The sequence below is a fragment of the Rhincodon typus genome, chromosome 43 (genome assembly GCF_021869965.1).
Source record: "Rhincodon typus isolate 14 chromosome 43, sRhiTyp1.1, whole genome shotgun sequence".
In the NCBI taxonomy this organism is placed as follows: domain Eukaryota; kingdom Metazoa; phylum Chordata; class Chondrichthyes; order Orectolobiformes; family Rhincodontidae; genus Rhincodon; species Rhincodon typus.
In genome coordinates, this window is record NC_063374.1 from 2197714 (window position 1) to 2218362 (window position 20649).

At 43.2% G+C, this 20649-nt stretch overlaps 2 protein-coding genes across 6 annotated transcripts in view; both read left to right on the plus strand.

Moving 5' to 3' along the window:
• The first annotated feature begins 1589 nt into the window (after positions 1-1589).
• Positions 1590-6803, plus strand: LOC109932094 (zinc finger protein 420-like). Of its 5 annotated transcripts, none has more exons than XM_048619468.1 (3): positions 1590-1684; positions 3502-3620; positions 5034-6803. In XM_048619468.1, exons 2-3 carry the CDS (start codon positions 3564-3566, stop codon positions 6678-6680), a joined length of 1704 nt encoding a protein of 567 aa, XP_048475425.1. In that variant the 5' UTR covers positions 1590-1684; positions 3502-3563; the 3' UTR covers positions 6681-6803. The 5 variants fall into 5 exon arrangements, with proteins under 5 accessions (XP_048475425.1, XP_048475426.1, XP_048475428.1 ...); XM_048619469.1 differs by having other exon boundaries at positions 1599-1661; XM_048619470.1 differs by having other exon boundaries at positions 1618-2029.
• The window catches only part of LOC109932097 (zinc finger protein 239-like), a 46103-nt gene continuing 28960 nt past the window's right edge, over positions 3507-20649 (plus strand). The window contains exons 1-2 of the mRNA XM_048619484.1: positions 3507-3620; positions 16606-16718. The gene's annotated coding sequence lies outside the window, so the exon portion shown is untranslated. The remainder of the gene's footprint in view (positions 3621-16605; positions 16719-20649) is intronic.

Consider the following 20649-nt stretch of genomic DNA (forward strand, 5'->3'; position numbering starts at 1 on the left):
TGTCTCGACCTTGGAGAGAGTGCAGGGAAAATTGGCTAGAATGGTGAGATAACAAGGTGTAGAGCTGGATGAACACAGCAGGCCAAGCAGCATCAGAGGAGCAGGAAAGCTGACGTTTCCATTTCTGAAGAAGGGTCTAGGCCCAAAACATCAGCTTTCCTGCTCCTCTGATGCTGCTTGGCCTTCTGTGTTCATCCAGCTCTACACCTTGTTATCTCAGATTCTCCAGCATCTGCAGCTCCTACTATCTCTGGCTAGAATGGTGTCAGGTTCAAGGGGTTTCAGTTCTGCAGAGAGACTGGAGAAGGTGGAATGGTTCTCCGAAGAGCAGAGCAAATGAAAGAGAGTTTTAATCAAGTAGTGAAATTTTTGGGGAGTTTTTAATCTAAATAGAGAGAAATGATTGGGATTAATATGATGTTGGTACGGCAGTCACGGCTTTAAAATCATTGCCAACACTCCTAACTGAAGATGCTTTTTCTTTGAAAATTCTGATACAGTGTCTCAACCAACTAGGGAGATTTAGTCTCAGCCCCCTTCCTCACACTCTTCCAGAGAATCTGCACAAACAAATAAGACCTTGGAAGAGAGGCTGGGCAACTTCTTAAGAATGGGGAGGCAGGGAGGAAAGTGGAGTTAAGGCCATCTTATCATCAGCCATGATCTTATTGAATGATGGAGAATGCACATCGTACCGATTCCAGTCCCTATTTGTTAACAAATGTTCAGCCAATTTATTGCCATCCCACTGCCCATGGATTATGTTCACCCAGATAGTACAAATTGCTGTTTTAACAAAGAGAAGGTATGGAATATTATCTGTCTTATCCACCCTTGTCCGCATTTGGCAAAGATTAGAAGTGTCAACAAAAGATGGAGGAGTAGCTCTTTTCAGCCTTTTACTTCCTGATCCATTTTCATAACTGCAATCTGCATGGGGAAAGACTATTAGCTGAACACACTTCAGGAACTCTTGCCCTATACGATATTTTACACAACCACTATTCCAGTGCCTATTTCCAAACACCTTTCAGGAGAGCTACAAACTCTCCTACTGCATGTGACCCACAGACTCCTCTAGGTTGCAAACATCACCTGCAGCTTGGGAATGTGTGAAGCTGCTGATAAACCTGCTGCCAGGATACAAAAATAAAAGCAAAATACTTTGAATGCTGGGGATCTGCTACAAAAAACAGTTCCAAACAAGATCCAGACCAGACTCAAAACATTAACTTTGTTTCTGTCGCCACGGATATTGCCAGACCTGATGAACTGTTCTGAGGAAGGATCACTCGAACCGAAACTTAACTTTGATTTCTCTCCACGGATACTGCCGGACCTGCTGGGCTTTTGCAGCAATTTCTATTTCTGTGGGAGCAAATTACTGCAGATGCTGGAATCTGTACTGAAAAGAATAAATGCTGGAGATCACAGGGGGGCCAGACAGGATCCGTAGAGAGAGTGAGAGCAAGCTAAACACTCTCTCTCTCTCCATGGATGCTGTTTGACCCGCTGTGATCTCCAGCGTTTGTCCTTGTCATTTCTATTTTTGTTCCCGCCCACTTGACGTCGAGTCCCCATGCTGATCACGCATGCGCGCTGCTCCGGCGGATCCAAGATGGCGGCCGTTAACCTGATCCTGTTCACGGGAAAAGGCAACGGTAGTGTAAATACGGACTTGCAGGTTATTAATCGAGGATTGAGATAATGTGATAGCTGTTTATAAACCATCTCCGTCCCCCCGCCGGCTCCAGCGCTCCCTCCGCGGTTCTGCATCCTCACGGTCTGCAGATGAGAAAATACAGCGTCCTTGTCCATTGTCAGCACTGTCACCGCGCATGCTTTAGACACATGGTGGGACTATGCCTGCGTACCGCTGTCTTGTGTCCTGGCCGTTGGTCATTAGTGATGTTCTGATGTGATGATGAGGAGAGTGTAGTGGGATGGAGAGCCAAATTATACTGGAATGATGAAACAATCACAAAGAATGCTTGAGAAACTCAGCAGCTCTGGCCACAGAGAAACAGAGGTAAACTTTCGAGTTTGGTATGACTCCTAAAATCTGAAAGGTATTGAAAATAGGCACTGGAATAGTGGTTGTGTATAATGTCATATAGGGCATGAGATCCTGAAGTGTGTACAGTTAATAGTCTTTCCCCATGCAGGTTAGAGTTATGAAAATGGATCAGGGAGTTAAAAAGCTGAAATTAGATTATTGTGTGATTGGCACAAGAACCAAAGTTATCGTGAAAACCAGCACTAATGCAGTTAGTGGTGGGAGATATTAAATGAACTGCCAGAGAAGGTAGTGGAAGCAGATTTCAATGTGGCTTTCCAAATGGACTTGAGTAAGCAAATGAAACTAGTCTGTGAATGGGGTAGGGAATTGGATAAGCTGCCTTGCCCTGATAGAGAGGTGGCACAGGCATAATGGGACAAATGTCACAGCAGGACACCAGGGCAAGCTCAAGTAATTGAAAGAAGATGCAAGGGCTTTTGAGAGAGCAGGTACATGACAATGAAAAGATGTAACCTGACAATATTTATTTATATTGTGCCTTTGACTTGATTAATTTTTCCAAGGTATTTCACAGCAATGTTAAAAGCCAAAATTTGACACTGAGCTATGTGAAGAAATATTAAATCAGATGACCAGAAGTTTGGTCAAAGAGGCAGGTTTTCAGGAGAATCTTAAAGGAGGAAAGTGAGACTGATGGAAAGTAAGAGCAAGTGTAGGCCATTCAACCTTTCGAGCCTGCTCTGTCATTCAACATGATCATGAGTGATTATCCAACTTCGCATCCTGTTCCTGATTTATTCCCATACCCTTTGATCTCTTTAGCCCAAAATAATTACGTCTAAATCCTTTTTGAAAACATTCAATGCTTTGCCCACAACTGCTTTTGGTGGCAGAGTATTCCATAGGCTTCTTGGGTGAAGAAATTTCTCAACTCTGTCCTAAATAGCCTAACCTGCATTCTTATACAGTGCCCTGTGCTTCTGGACTCCCGGTCATCGGGAACATCCATTAGGTAACCGGTTCGGTGTCCCTTTGAATTTCTGGAAGATAGAAACCAAAACAACCACTGTCTCTGCAGCCCCTCTTTAAAATCCTATAGTCCATGGTATAGGGGGTTTCTTAATTCCTACTCTATGTCTTTACTCATACCAATATCTTTGAATTTCTAGACTTATCAAACCGTTTATTCCTCATTATTTCCAGATATGTTTTTATTTTCTATCATGAGAAATCTTTGAGAAATCCTGGGAAACAGTTGCTATCTTAACAGAGACTGAGCATGTGTGTGACCATCTCACACAGGAAGCAGAAATCTCATGTCCATTTATATCCTGGATAGGGATGGATTTTAAAGACTCACGTTGCAAGGGGAGAAATGGAGATAAATTGCATTCTGCAAACTCAAACCAAGATAAATGTTCGTCTCCTCTCAAATTCTGTCTTTCCCTACACTCTTGACTTTTTTTCATATCCTTTTACAGGGTGTCAGAAGATGTGAAGACTGAGAGATTACTTTCTGATTCCAGAGCTTCCAATATCTTTCATGATGCAGGATCCAGCCAGAGATTTTAAAATTGAAGACAATGAAATTATATCAGAGGTTAGAATTGTTGAGCTTTCATTCAAATTCTTGTTTCTTGGCTCTGAGGCTGGTGTGGCTCCTTTATTATGGATCCAAATCCATGTCCATCCATGACTTTGTCACACCTCTGTCTTCCCTAGTCACCTTTCTTCCATTGTCTTTCTCTGCGTCTAATAATGTGTACTTTAAGTATGTTTAGTATTTTGTTCCTGTTTCTGCAAATTGTTTCCAAATGAAGTTTCCACTGCTGTCCATTTGCTAATTTATCAGCTTTACCTACCCATTGTCAGGAATGGTGTTTCCGTCACTGGAGTTAATTTCCCTTCTGCTTCAGATCTTCTATAGAAAGTCAAATTCTCCACCATTTTTATTCCCTGTAATTTACCCCACCTACTGATTATTTCCAATATTTTCTCTTTTTGATTTCCTGCATCTGCAGAATTCACAACTGAATATAAGCAGCAGAATGTGGTTGTAGACATGCTTGCCAAGCCGGTGGGTTTGGTTGCAAATGTTTCATCACCAAGTCAGGTAACATCATCAGTGCAATGACGATGTTACCTAGCAGGGTGACGAAACATTTGTTACCAAACCCTCTGGCTTGGCGAGCATGTCTACAACCTGAGCTACAAATCTTCTCAAACTTTAAGCAGCAGAATTTTGGATCATCTCAAAATTACTGAGACTTTGAATGTGTGAGGACAGCCAGGGGTACAGTTGAATGTTTAAGTCTAGAGATAAGAAGAGAATAGAGAAGAGTTTCAAAACCAAATGAGCCGAGACTAGGATGGAACTGATTGATGTCACTGAGGTGGAGGTAGGTGGTCTTGGTGATGATGTGAATATATTGTTTAAAGTTTAGGTTGAACATGACATCATTGTTCTGACTGGTCTGTTTCAGCATCACACAGTTGCAGGGAAGAGGGACGATGTTAGCTGCTAGGGTATGGAGTTTGTTACTAAAGACAGCTCCTTTCATCATTGGAGGATATTTCTATTCATCTAGTCCTGGATGTCAGATAAATTCAGGAGACTGTGAGAGTTGGAAGAAATTTGGAGGTTATGGTGTCCACATAGGTCTCCTACCCTAGTCCTTCGAGATGGTGAAGGTTGAGAATTTGGGAGATTCTGTCAAAGTTCTGCTCAAGCTGTAAATACATACAATCTCTCTCCTTTGCCACTGCCTCTCACTTGTCTCTTTGCTTCATCCTATAGAGGCCAGATTCTTGTGCATGTTCAGATTGGGATGGCAGATTTCCTTCCCAATGAACATTAATGAACCACTTGTGTTTTTACAACATTCTGGCAAGATTCACGATGAATTTCTCTATGTGTCTCAACAAGTTACCACATTCATTCAGCTCAATGCCACAGCCTGCTTTTGTGATTTTTGTGGGTATTCTCTCACTCCTTTTTTCTGTTTTAAAACAGTTTCAGAGGGTGCCAGAGGGGGAGGAATTACAGTCAGGGTTCACAGATCCAGCAGCACCTCAGAATCTGATGAAAGCTCAATCAGAATGTTATTTGATTTTGAACATGGAAGGAAAGAGTACAGTTCATGGTGAAGAGAAACCCTATATGTGTTCTGTATGTGGACAAGACTTCAGCCAATCATCTGGTCTGTCGAGACACAAGTGCAGTGGCACTGGGCAGAAACCATGGAAATGTAGGGTCTGTGGGATGGAATTCAGCAACCAATCTGACCTGGAACTTCACCAACACAGTCACATTGAAGAGACACAATGGAAAGGTGGGGACTGTGATGAAGGTGTCAGATCTCTGCCTGAGCTGGAGACTCATCGGCACAGTCACACCGGGGAGAGGCCATTCATGTGCTCCGCGTGTGGGAAGGGATTTATTCGGTCATCTCACCTCACGACCCACCAGCGAGTTCACACTGGGGAGAGACCTTTTAAGTGCACAGACTGCGGTAAATGCTATAAATGTTCCGGGGAACTGCTGTCCCATCAACGTGTTCACACTGAGGAGAGACCATTCAGATGCCCTCACTGCGGGAAGGGGTTCAAGACATCATCTGAAGTCATTGTACACCAGAGAATTCATACTGGGGAGAGGCCGTTCACCTGCAGTGTGTGTGGGAAGGGATTCACTCGGTCATCCCACCTCACAATTCACCAGCGAGTCCACACTGAGGAGAGACCTTTTCAATGCCCAGACTGCGGGAAGTGTTTTAAAAGTTCCAGGGAACTGATGCGTCATCGACGTGTTCACACTGACGAGAGACCGTTCAAGTGCTCTCACTGTGGGACTGGGTTCAGACAATCATATCACCTGACTGAACACCAGCGAATTCACACTGGGGAGAGACCTTTTAAATGTCCAGACTGTGGGAAATTCTATAAAAGTTCTGGGGACCTAATGTCCCATCAACGTGTTCACACTGATGAGAAGCCATTCAGGTGCTCCTACTGTGGGGCTGGGTTCAAGCAATCATCTCAACTCACTGTCCACCAACGAATTCACACTGGGGAGAGGCCATTCACCTGCTCTATATGTGGGAAGGGATTCATTCGATCATCCCAACTCGTAACACACCAGCGAGTGCACACTGAAGAGAGACCTTTTAATTGTTCAATCTGCGGGAAATGCTTTAAAAGTACTCAGGAAGTGATGACCCATCAACGTGTTCACACTGAGGAGAGACCTTTTAAATGCTCAGATTGTGAAAAGTGCTATAAAACATCTGGCGATCTGATGTCTCATCAACGTGTTCACACTTCTGAAAGACCATTCAGGTGCTCTCACTGTGGGATTGGGTTCAAACATTCTTCTCACCTCACTGTACACCAGCGAATTCACACTGGGGACCGGCCTTTTAAATGCCCAGACTGTGGAAAGTCCTATAAGAGTTCTGGCTATCTGATGATCCATCAACGTGTTCACACTCAAGAGAGACCATTCAGATGCTCTCACTGTGGGACAGCATTCAAGCAGCCATCTCACCTCACACTACACCAGCGAATTCACACTGGGGAGAGGCCGTTCGCCTGCACTGAGTGTGGGAAGGGATTCACTCGGAAAGCCCTCCTGCTGAGTCACCAGCGAGTTCACACATAACTATAAGAGTTGGACTTTGTTCTTCGTCATTAGCTAGAACTGAACCATTTTCATTGTCTAATAAACCTGTTTGAGTTATTAATATGCTGGATAAAAATAAAATAAAGTACCTTTGTAATTTGACACAGTGTGGCACATCTTTTCAATACCTCTAACACATTTGCTGTGAATGAGTTAATTTTGAAGAGCTATCCCTCACCCTGTCTTCTCCATTCTCACCAATAACGACAAGTGTCAGGAACTAATGGAGCTTCTTTACCACTGAGATTGAAACAATCTATCGGCTATCTCTGCTGCTTCCCTCCCTTCCACTAACCCACCAGGTAAAACTGCCTCTACAGGTTCCTCCTTGTCTGAACCTTGAACTCTCATCTTTGAACAGTTTCTCTCTGATCTGCTTTGATGAATCTCATCATGTCCAGGAGACCCACCTTGTAGTCCCTTAATTCTATTCCTGCTAGCCATTCAAGTTCTCCACATTAACTGATATTGTTAATGATTCTGTCTTATTTTGTGCCCGTCACCTTGAAATCAACATCGTCACCCATTCTGAGGAAAAAAATCAACCCTTCACCACGCCAACTTAACAAACTTCAGCCCTGTCTTCCACATCCTTGTCCTTTCCAAAATCCTGGAGTCCCTAAGGATCTGTCCTTGGCCCCTTTTCTTTCACGTCACAACTAGGATGTGAGGTTCCTATCCCAGATCAACATGAGTGAACCAGTTGTAATTTTACAACAATCCAGCAGCTTTTATGGTCACTATTCCCTAGTGCCAGCCCCACAAACTACCTGATTCATTAACCTTGATTTCACAACCTGTCTTTGTTCTTGTACATTGTGTCACGCTCCTTTGTTTTTGTTTTATACCAATTCCACAGTGTTTTGGAAATTAACGATGTACATTCGAGATGCGTCCAAACATCACACCAGGGTCTGACAGAGTTGCTCAATTTATTGTAAGCTGAATATCAAAAGATATTGAATGTGGAAGGTGGATGCACCATTCACACTGAATGTAAACTGTGCGCAGGTTCTGTGTGTGGACAAGGCATCAGGCTTTTTGAAGTCAAAGCAATGCCACAGTGACAAGAAGCTGTGGATGTGTGAAGACTGGGAAAAGTTTCACCTTCCTGTCCAAGCTGCAAACACGTCGGCACAGTCACACCAGAGAGAAACCATTGACCTGCTCTTTGTGTGAGAAGGCATTCATGAAATCCTTCCACCTGTTGGCTCATCAGTAGGTTCACACTAGAAAGGGTTGTTCCCCTGCTCTGAGTATGGCAAGGAATTCATCCAGTCATCCCACCTGCTGACACCAATGGTTCTACACTGGGGAGATACCGATCACCTGCTCCGAGTGTGGGAAGGATTTCTCCTAGTCATCCAGTCTGTTGAAACCTCATTAGATTCACTCAGAGGAGAGACCTTTTTAATATGGAGATTGTGGGAGGTGCTATAAAAGCTCAAGTGGACTGATGTACAATTGTGTCCACACTGAAGAGAGACTATTCAGGTGCTTTCACTGTGGGTCTGGGTTCAGGACATCATCTTGCCTCACTGTACATTAGCGAACGCACTGGAAGAGGCTGTTCACTTGGCTCTGAGTGTGGGAAGAGTGTGAGAAATTCACTCAGTCATCCATCTTGATGAAACACCAGCAAATTCACAAGTACCTACAGTGATTGGAATTTTTTTTGTTTGTTCATGGGATAATGGCATCTCTAGCTAGGGCAGCATTTATCATTCATTCTAACTCAACCACATTGTTATGGGTATGGATTCACATGTAGGCCAGACCAGATGAGGATGGTAATTTCCTTCACTAAAGGATCGTGAATCAAATAGCATTTTAAAAGAATTGACAGGTGACCTTTAGGCTAGCCTTTTTAATTCCAGGATGTTGTTATATTGAAGTTTCACCATTTGCAAACTGTTGGAAATTGGGGACACTTAAAAACTGAATTTTCCTCGTATTTAGTGCGTAGCATGTGATTTTATTTAACAGCTAATGCAACAGTAGTTAACTTGCCAAAATTCTAACAGGGAAGACAAAAAGGAAGAATTACAAAAAAACACTGAGGTCATGATGCACTTCGAACTAATGTTAACAATTTATCTGGCTCTAAATATACCATATTTTTAGTGTGTTGTTTCAAAAATAAGAAGTACTTGTGAGAAAGAATGGTAAACAAATCCTCTGCTGAAGGCGGGTAAGGGAACGATAGTCTTTAAAGTTTTAGCAAAGATTTGTAGCTCAGATTGTGGGTGAGGTTGTTGACTTGCTCGCCGAGCTGGCTTGTTCCTGTTGACAATGAAGGCCGTCAGTTTAACTGGGACAACGTAACTATAGTAGCCCGAGCCAAACATAGACATGCACGGAAGTTCCTAGAGGCATGTTTCTCAACCTGTAATGCAATCAACAAATGTATAGAATTGGACCCCATATACAAACCCATATAGTACAAAACCGGAAATGACACTACTCACCATAACGGACCAGACAGTATAAATTCCAAGTGGAGTAGAACAACATCACTTTGTCGGAGGCCTCAGATGTTACCAAGGTTGGTGATGAAACGTCTGAACAAGAACAAGCCAGTTCGGTGAGCAAGTTAACAACCTCAGGAACAATGATTATTTGATATTACAAGAAGCTGTCCCAAAACATTGGCCAAAAACATTCAGACAACTGATTGAAACAAAAAAAAACCCTGTCCCGAGAAACAGGCTAGTTCATGGTTCATTCCTGGATGTGAATGTGATATATTAGAATAGGATAAAGAAATAGGCTAGAGAGCAGGAGGCTGCCCCACAATTTTTAACAAGACCAACACGTTCTTTGCCAACAGCCTGATTGTCCTAAATCTCTTTAATATTTTTAACTGCATTGTGTACTCATGGCCCCCAGTATTGGGATAAACCAATAAAAGGAAACATTCAACATCAACATCCACATTGACCACATCAACTTATTCAGCACATTCAGAATTTTAGGGACAAATATTGTTTTTCTTGGTTTACCTTTGCTGTTTGTGTATCATCCTATCTAACCTCCTATAAAAAGTGTTTGCAAATTCTATCCCTGATAGCCCGGGATTAAAATTCTCAATGTTCTGCCCTCCTGTTTGCTTGGCCCAGGGTAACCACTCCAGCACATTGGTACATGTAAAGGTGACGCCAGTATGAATAAATTTTTGTTTTAAATCGGAAGTGTCTCCTCTCATTCTGCCAACCTTATCCCGGTCTTTCAGCTGATCTTTCTTTTCCCTGTTCTCTCATGTTCTCAGCTAGCTTCCTGCTGAAAGCATTGAAGATATTTGTCTGAAGTTCAACCTATAGTTGTGAGTTTCATATTCTGCTGACTTTCTGAGGATATAGACATCTGCTATCTCCCTGTTGGGTTTGAGTTTCCATCATGTATTCATGGCCCCCTGTATTAACGACACAAACAAGTGGAAATTTTCCATTCACATGCTGACTGAAAGGAATAACTGGGCAGGTGGGAAATATCACCGTTTAGACAAGGTGAGTCCCTGGTTTCAATAAATGAACTAGCAGAAAGATCAGGGCAAACATTAGTCTTATCGTGATGCAGAACAATAGACTATCAAGGAACAACTGATCCGAAAGACAGTCTCTTGAAGAGTGTGTGAAAAGAGCGTGCTGAATCAAGTTGGAAGGAGTTAAATGCTATATGTTTTACATACTGGACCTAATATTAAAATCTAGAACATAGATGGGGATAAGGATTATAATTGCAAAATAGTGCAGATTCTGGAAGCCTGAAACAAGAAAAGGCTGCAAAACCGTACCAGTCAGGCAGCAACTGTGGAGAGTGTACTTCTTTTGCTCTTATTGCTGGGCATATGGATTAATGTTAGGTTGGAGGATCTGGATCAGTGTATTACTCAAGGAATTTTAATAGCAGGATGGCAGTATTTCAGAAATGGTTCCTGAGAAAGCAGCAACTCCATTACGACTTGTTGATAAGACTGACAGATGTATTTAAAGTGGAAACCAGAGATCTTTTGCATCATGTAGAAAAGGAATTTGTGATCTTTCTGCAGATGGTGAGGGGAAAGGAAGGGATTTGGAAAGCAGCGGAAACTTCACGTTGTTCCAGGAGTGGGGCCTGTTTATGTAGATGTCAGTTATTACTCAGCACACTATCAGCCTTTGGTGTCATCCTGAATGAAGAACCTCAGAATTTCACGGGGGCAGTGGTGCAATGGATAACACAATCAGGAGATTGTAGGTTTGACTCCTACCTGGCTAGAGTGCAATTCACAACTTTTTTGTACTTCCAAACTAATCTTTCCCATTGTCCTGAAGCTGAAATGACGTTTGAATTCCTGGACTGCAGGAACGAGAATCCTTTCACTGTCTCACATCAGTAAATGTCACCGAGAACATCAGAAACAACGTTCCAATGTTATCAGAGGAGGGGAAGCTGAAATAGTCCCACAAGCTGCTCATGGGCACCTTTCAATTTCCCAAAACCACCGACCCAATTAATGTGGCTCCTGGGAATGGAAGGGAAACAAAACAAAAAACTCCGTCTCAGTTTTGTGAATCTTTAGAAACTCTTTAGGAACTGGAATCAGAGGAGAATGAAGAGTGAGCTGTCCAACTGAGCAGAGACAGTCAAGGCAGCTTCCCCTTCTTTAAGAGGATGGGACATTGACTGATGTTCTTGGGGACATCAAGTGATCTGAGACATTGAAGAGATTCCCATCAGAGCTGCTCTGTTTTTGCTGCTGTCACTGTCAGGAACAATAAACCCTGATTTCCTGACCAGGAATCGAAGCCCCACTGCGGCGGTGAAAGCACTGACTGCTAGCCACTAGGCCACCCGGGAAAATGGTAGTAACACTTGTATCTTTTCTTAATGACACCGCTTTTGGCTTTTTTTTTCACTGGAGATAAGTTTCTCCTCCAAAATGATTGAATCATCGAGTTTTTACAGCATGAAAGGAGGCCCAGCATTCCAGTTTCCAGCACTTGGCCTACAGCCTTGTGTTCTCTGACATTTTAAGTGTTCATCTCAATGATATTTTCCCTGTAACGTTTTAATCTCAAATGACACAATGAATGGGATTGAAGTTTGAGATGGTAAAAGTGTGTTTACACCCCCTTGGAAATGAACCTCATTTTCACCCACAGGGGGAAACATACAGACATATTCCCCTAAGAGTGACAGAGGCCTCAGGAGAGACTAAACCCCAGAAAGCAAGGATTTCACCCACTTGGCTTATATTGTCCCATTTTAGACTTCCAAACCAGAATCTGGTTACAGCAAAGAAAGGAAGCATTTGGCCGCTCCCCTGTCCGTGTTACTCCCCAGTTGTTACCCCGTCACGCTGCAGTGTATACTGCCTGACTTTGTTCTTCCTGTCAAACTGGAGTATTGCTCACAATAGCTGCTTCCTGTCCTTCCGAATAGTCTTCCTGTAGTTCCTGTAAGGACTAACAGGAGTGTGGTATTTTCAAAACCATTTCTAGCCTGTGGGGGAAATGACATCATGCTGTTAATGCTGTTTCATCAGACATTTAAAGTGCTCTTATAGATGTTGGATGCAGCAGGTATATGAAAATTCTCACAGGCCCCAATGAGAATCAAACTCACAACCACAGGTTTACAAGACCAGCGCTCTAACTACTGAACTGGCACTGTGTACTCTAACAGAAGGTCTCATGTATTAGAAACTGCAGTGTAATAGATGACTGGATAGCCTGTGTATCACACACCAAGACAATCTAACAAAACTGAGACAAAGCCAAGGGGATCATGTGCAGAAGGATGGAAGAATCCAATGCCAAATCAGACAGTGTCGAGGGTGATATAAACAGAGATCTTCCCTGTTAGTCTAGTGATTAGGATTGAGTGCTTTCACAGCAATGGCCTGTTGATAGTTAACATTTATAGTAATAAAAATGAAATACTGACTGATCTTTAGAAGCAGAATTATGTCGTGGACCAGTCAGAATCACTTCACTGCGTGTTACAGTTCCACATCAGTAATGTTAGCTGCGATTGCCTGATGTGCAATTGGTTTAAAACAAGAACAGGAGGGACCTCAGAAAAAGTGAAGTGCGATGGTGGTTTGTGAGAGTTGACTGGAGGCCTAGTGGAGCCAGGCTAAATGTGGGTACTGAAGACCAGTTTTTGCTGCTTATGCTGGAATACAGATCCCTCCAGATCAATCACCCACAATGACTCTGTGTGTTGCCCTTTGCACATCTCACCTCGGTTTGGTGCCCTGAGGGGATCCACACATTTTTAAAATGGCAAATTTTACTTAGGTTGGTTTTGCAGCCTCATATTGAGACCATAAATTTTAGGAGCAGAAAGAGAACATTCAGCCAATCAAGTCTGTCCCACTATTCAATGAGGTCATGTCTGATCTGATAATCCTGAACTGCACTTTCTTGCCTATCCCCATGACCCTTGATACTTTTACTGATTAAAAATCTGTCGATCTCAGTTTTGAAAATGATCCAGCCTCGACATCCCTCTGCTGTAAAGAATTCTGATATTAGGCACTTTGGCCCTTGATTCTCCCAGAAGGGAACCAACCTTTTTGCATCAAACCCCATTAAATCTCAGAAAAAAACCTATATATTTCAATAAGGAGCAAGTGTGTTTTTGGGGAACTTTGGCCAAACAGGCAAAGGCATGGATTTCCTCCCATTTGCTTTCATCTCTGATGAGAAACTCTCACTGATTCTGACAGAGCTGCTCCCCTTGCTGCTTTTAATGTCAGGAATTCATGTTCATTTTAAGAATTCGTACAGGAACAATAAATCCTCATTCCCTACCCAGGAAACATCAGTGAGAGTACTGAATCCTAACTAGTAGAGCACCAAAGAAGGCACATGCAACTTTCCTTATTGACACTGCTTTTGACTTATTTTTTCAGTTGGAAAATGATAGAGAGTCACTGATCTTTTAACAGCATGGACAGAGGCCCTTTGGCCCATTATATCGATGCTAGTCATCAATCATCTTGCTTCTAAACCCAGTTTACAGCCCATAACCTTGTGTGCTCTGATGTTTCAAGAGCTCATCTAAATAGTTATTCAATGTCATGAGGGCTTCAGTGAAACAACAACAGCTCCCTCAGTCAATGGCAGGAAACATTGCTGTTTGCTGGAACATGAATTCTGCATTTTCTTCCTTGAAGACAGTTCTGGAAGCCAAACTCTTTATCGGATCCATTTGCCAGTTTTCATCGTGATGCTAACAGTCTGAGTTCAAATCCCACACTGTCTGAGGTTACTGCTAATGACTCCCCTTTTCAGTCTCTCTGAGGTGTGGATTTTTTTACATTTCAAAAATATACTTTATTCATATAGAAATCTTTGTATATGTACGCAGTCACAAACGCAGTTTGGTTCTGTACATTAGCATATCCAGGACATTTGAATTTGACTCTATCCCAACAAACCAAGGGCATCTCTTACACATATAATACCATATTTACATGCACTGAGGTACTAGGATGGTGCGATAACTGAATGGCCTCCCAATTAACTTCAGCAGAAAGACCTCAGGTAGTGGTCTTTCTCCACTGCACCTTGGTGGCAGCTGCCACAAGCTTTACTGCATCCCTCAGTACATAGTCCTGGACCTCGGAATGGGCCAGTCTGCAACAATCAGTCAAGGTTAATTCCTTGTTCTGGAAGACCAACAAGTTTCAGACAGAACCAGACAGCATCTTCCACCAAGTTGATGGTCCTTGTCGATGCGGATGTTTGTCTCGGTATGCGTCCCAGGCAACAGACAGTACAGCACAGAGTCCGGCGTCACGGATCTGCTTGGGACGAACCTCAACAGAAACCACTGCATCTTTTTCCAAACTCCCTTTGCAAAGGCATACTCAAGGAGGCCATGTGTGACAGAATCAAACTCCTACGTCTGCTTTGAGGGCAGCTGCAGTGGCACAGACCGACCAGGCGTACATGAAGGATCTCACAGGTAGTGCCTTCTCACCATCAGCCAAGCAATGTATTGGTGCTTGTTGGAAAGTTCTGATGATGAGGCATCCACAGGATCTACCCTCTCCTTTTCTTTCGGGGTCTCAAGGACACTAAGTGCTGACCACTTCCTGATGGACTTGTGGCAACAAGTGTTTTTCTTTGCAAATATCTCCATGAAGGACAAGTGATATGGAATGGTCCAACTACTTGGAACATTCTGCAGCAACGAGGCCAGTGCCATCCTTCCCTACACTGGGGACAGGTAGAATCTCAGCACATAATGACACTTGGTGTTTGTGTACCACGGGTCTACTCACAGCTTGATGCAGTCACACACAAAGATGGCAATCAGGATGAGGGCAACGTTGGATATGTTCTTCCCCCCCACCATCCAGAGTTTTATAAATGGAGTCCCTGTAGACATGGTCCATATTAGACTGCCAGATAAAGAGAAGATGGTTCAGGTAACTGAAACAGCATGGTTTTGGGAAATGGGCCGGACCTGCGTCATGTACAACAACCTGATGACCAGGATTTTACCTGCAATGGAGAGGGAGTGGTGCTCCTAAGAGATCAGTTTCTGCTTCAATTTGGCGATGTGCTCCTCCCAAGATTTTGTGCATGCCCTGGCCCTTCTGAACCATATTCTGAGCACCTTCAGGTAATTTGTGCTGACAGTGAAGGTGATAGAGGATCAGTCAGCCTAGTTGTCAAAGAACATTGCCTTGCTCTTGCCTTGATTTACCTTGGCTCCGGAGGCCAGTTCAAATTGGTTGCAGATGCTCATGTGTCTGCACAGAGGAACTGAGCAGAAAACAGTGATGTCGTCCATGTACAGGGAGGCTTTGAGCTGCAGGCCTCTGCTACCTGGAATAGTCGCCCCTCTTAGGCTCATATCCTTCCTGATGGACTCAGCAAAGGGCTCTATGCAACACACAAACAAGGCAGGAGATAATGGGCAGCCCTGCCTGACTCCAGATAAGATTGGGAAGCTTTCTGATTCCCACCCATTGATTGAGACTGCACTAACTATGTTGGTGTAGAGCAGCTAGATCTCAAGAGCTTCCAATGATGAAGGTTCTTAGCTCAGACCCTGGATCAAGGTGTCTCCCTTGCTGAGGTGTGCTGTCCCTCAGGTTAAACCACTGCCAGTTGTCTATGTCCAATAAGAAACAGCCCTTTGATCCAGAATGAGTATGGTGACTTTACTATTTAATGTGTGGCTCAGTGTCAGACTTTGTGATATTATATCCCTGGGATTCCCAAAGGAACATTTTATTCTCTATTATATTTATTACATATATCAGTTGTCCTTGTAGGAGATCAATAGAAAGATTGCTTGTACACATAACAGTAAATAAATTTAAAATCTACAACGGTGGTAACGTAACAGAATTCCGAGCGCTGGTGAATGTATATGCACAGACTTGCTTATCACTGCGTATGTTCAGTACTTTCCCTGCCTGACCACAGTTTAGAGCATGTGCAGTGGGAGCGATCCTGAGGAGTTGTCCCTCTTTTCTTCAGCTCCACAGAAGGTAACGACGAGGCAGAACAAAGGGGTCGATGGACTGGGCAGTTAGATGGAAACGCCTCGTAAACATTTTGCGGATGTGGTAGACCCCATACGAAGAAATTATCTACTCCTGTTTTACAAAATGGGAAGAATCAAGGCTTCCTTTCAGCAAGACACCCTAGGTTACGGCCACCTTCTTCATAGGAGGCAAAGGGCAGCAGTGTGCATGTGCGGTCATCCTGGGCCAGGGAGAGAATGTTGTGAATGTTTTTCCTGGACTGACAGGAATGGAGTTAATAATCTCTTTTTAGAAGGAGTTGGGAAGGGAGTATTTACACACAACAAACGCCAAATAACAGAAATATTTGTCTCTTCTGAATTCCTGTCCTGAACTGACTGAGATGGCTTTTGTAAACTTATTTTACAGCATGTTAGAAGAGGATTTGCAGATAAGAAACTCAAACCAAATAACATACCAAGATTTGAGTGTGCCACTTAATTCATTATTCATTCAGCTCTGGATATTATTGGCCTTTGAATGTAAGTATTGAGTAAAATAAAAGTAATATAAAATTCCTTCCTTTCGTCTCTGTGTCCCTAATACTTTTACTATCAGCTAATGGGTACAGCTGCACTTTATCTATCTTATCTAAACCTATCATAAACCTAGACACCTTTATCAAATCTCACCTCAATCTCCTTTGGTCTGTGCAGAACAACTTCAGTTTCTCCAACCTGACCTTACAACTAATATCCCTCATTCCTTGAACCATTCTGATAAATCTCCTTTTAAATCGCTCCACAGACCCTCACATCCTTCGTGGTGATCACTTGTTTGTGCAGACCTAAATGCTCTGTGTTTATGTGGGTTATGTTATGGCACACAGGCACTTGCTCAGTAACATCACCCTGATTCCCAGGTATTTACTCAACTGTGAGAGTGTCCTCTAACCCCAGTGCTTCTGATTTCTTTCGAGCTGCAGACTCCGGCATTTGATTTTAAAGTTGAAAACAATGAAATTATTTCTGTATTTTTAACTAGTAGCCTATATAATTCAGCTTCTAGTGCTGTTCTTAGTTATCTGTGAAAGTGTGACATGGCTCTGGGGCTGGTGCAACCCCTCTACTGTGGATCTCAATCAATGTCCATCCATTGTGCTGTTCTCTGCTCTCCCTGATCAACCCTCTGTTATTGTAGAACTTCCGCTGCCTCCAATAATGGTTGTAGCTGACTTAGGTATTTTATCATTAATGCCATTGACTCTGTAAATGGTGTTTTTACAGCTGATATTTGCCTGACCATTTGCTGCTGGCAATTACCTTCCCTTAGTAGCTCACAAAAATGCCGTTGGGTAAGGAGTTATTTGTCAAGTGATGACGAAGGGACTGTGATATATGTCCAAATCAGTGACAATTAATTTATATTAATATCGTGACTTTCACATAATGGAAACTTCCAAGCTATTCTTTGGGAGTATTATGAAGCAACTTTTGACCCCAGTCACATAATGAGATATTAGGGAAGTGACAAAATGTTTTATAGTCAAATATGTAGTTTTCAACGAGTATTTTAAAATGCAAAACTGAGCGCCAGAGAGGGAGAGGTTTAGTGAAGAGGTTTCACAGTTTATGGCCTTGGCGGCTAAAGGTTGAAGGCACCACATGAGGAACAGTTCAAATCAGCTCGTTCACACTGAGGAGAGACCATTTCAATGACCAGACTGAGGGAAGTGCTGTAAAAATTCTGGGGGACTGCTGTGCCATTAATTTGTTCACACTGAGGACAGATCTTTTAAATGCCCAGACTGTTTAGAATGCTTTAAAACTTCAACAGGACTTGACATCCCATCAATTAGCTCATATAAATGACAGACCTTCTAAATGTCCAGACTGTGGAAAATGTTATAAAACCTCTGGGGACTTGACATCCCATCAACGTGCTCACACAGAGGAGAGACCTTTTAAATGCCTGGACTGTGGGATGTGCTATAAAAGTCCCAGGGATCTGATGTCCCATCAATTTGCTCACAATAATGAGACTGTTTAAATAGCCTGCCTGTGGGAAATGCTACAAAACCTCCAGGGACCTGATGTCCCATCAACGTTTTCACTCTGAGGAGAGACTGTTCAGGTGCTCTCTTTGCGGGACTGGCTTTAGGTGATCATCTGACCTCGTGGAGGACCAACAGATTCACAATGGAAAGAGAAGGTTCAGTTGCTCCGAGTGTGGGAGGGGATTTACTCGGTTGTCCAACCTGCTCAAACACCACCAAATTCACGCTGCGGAGAGATCTTGTAAATGCACAGACTATGGGAAGTGCTACACAAGTCCTTGGGACATGACTTGTCATCAACGTGTTCACACTGACGAGAGACCTTTTAAATGCTCAGACTGTTGGAATCGCTTTATAAGTTTGTGGGGACTATTTTATCATCAATGTGTTCACATTGAGGACAGACCTTTCAAATGTCTAGTCTGTGGGAAGTGCCACCAAAGTTCTGTGGAACTCATGTCCCATCAACGTGTTCACATGATGAGAGACCTTTCAGGTTGCTTTCGCTGTCAGACTGGGTTCAGGCAATCATCTCAACTCTCCGTACACCAGCGAGTTCACATTGGGAAGAAAGCATTTACCTGCTCCATGTGAGAAAAACAGTTCACTCAGTGACCCTGCTGAGATAGCAGAGAGATCACACTGGGGGACGGACCGTTCACCTGCTCCATGGAGCAGAAGAAATTCACTGACTCTTCGACCTTGCTGAGACAGCGCAGAGTTTATACATCTCAACAGCGGTTGGACTTTGCTGTTCATCAAATTCAGGACTGAAAGCAAAGTTTTAATATTCTGGATAAAAGCCAAATAAATCAGCTTTGTGTTAAACACAGTGTGGCAGGTCACTGTAAGGATGTCATCCCAGAGTACTTGGAAGAGTCAGCACGGCTTTGTCGACAGGTAATCATGCCTGACAAATCCGTTAGATTTCTTTGAGGAAATAACGAGTAAGTTAGAGAAAGGAGAGCCAGTGAATGTGATCTGTTTGAATTTCCTGAAGGCATTTGACAAGGTGCGTATGGGAAGCTGCTAAATAACATAGGAATCAATGGTGTTAGTGGCAAGGTACTGGTGTGGATTGAGAATTGGCTGCCTGGAGAAGGCAGAGAATTGCAATAAAGGGGTCTTTTTCAGGATGGCAACTGGTGACGAGTGGAGTTCAGCAGCGGTCAGTGTTGAGACCACAACTATTCATCTTATACATTAACGACCTGGAAAAACAAATTGAGGGCATTGTTGCTAAGTTTGCACATGACACAATTATAAATGGAGGGACAGGTCATATTGAGGAAGTGGGAAGGCTGCAGAATGACTTTGACAGGTTAGGAGAATGGATAAAGAAGTCATAGGTGGAGTACTGTATGGGAAAGTGTGAGGTTATGCATCTTGGTTGGATGAGTAGAGGCATAGACTATTTTCTAAACAGGGAAAACCTTCAGAAATCTGACACACAAAGGGAGTTGTGAGTTCTAGTTCAGGATTCTCTAAGGTTAACATACACGTTCAGATGGTGGTTAGGAAGGCAAATGCAAGTACGCATTCATTTCAAGAGGGCAAGAAAACAAGAGCAGAGATGTACTGCTGAGGCTATAAAAGCCGGTCAGACCGCATTTGGAGTATTGTGAGCAGTTTTGGGCCTGTATCTAAGGAAAGATATGCTAGTGTTGGAGGGAACCAGAGAAGGCTAACAAGAATGATCGCAGGGATGAAGGGCTTGTCATATGAGGAGTGTCGGAGGACCCTGCATCTGTACTCAATGGAGTTTAGAAGGATGGTGGAGTGTGGGATCTGACTGAAACTTACAGAATACTGAGAGGCCCGGCTAGAGTGGACATGGAGAAGATATTTCCACAAGTACGAGAGACTAGGACCTGGTACAGCATCAGAGTGAAGGGAAAACCCTTTAGACTTGAGATGAGAAGGAATATCTATTGCCAGAGGGTGGTTAACCTCAGGAACTCATGGTTGCAGAGGGCTGTGGAGACCAAATTATTGAGTGTCTTTCAGACAGAGATAGAAATTTCTCGATTAGTAAGGGGATCAAGGGTTTTGGGGAGAAGGCAGGAGAATGAGAAACATATCAGCCATGACGGAATGGTGGAGCAAACCTGATGAACTGAATGATCTAATTCTGTTGCTATATCTTATGGTCTTTTGGTAAATAGTTCAAGTACAATTTAGTTCCTTTTGTAGCGCTCTGCCTCTCCACTGCAGGAGTAGTTGCCATCGTCTCAAAGAACCATTGGGCTGTTCTCCCAATAGAGAGGGAGAGAGACGACTGGTGGTGAGTTTAACCTGAGACAGACTCAACTCCTAGTCTGAGATAACAAGGTGTAGAGCTGGATGAATACAGCAGGCCAAGCAGCATCAGAGGAGCAGGAAAGCTGACGTTTCGGGTCTAGACCCTTCTTCAGAAA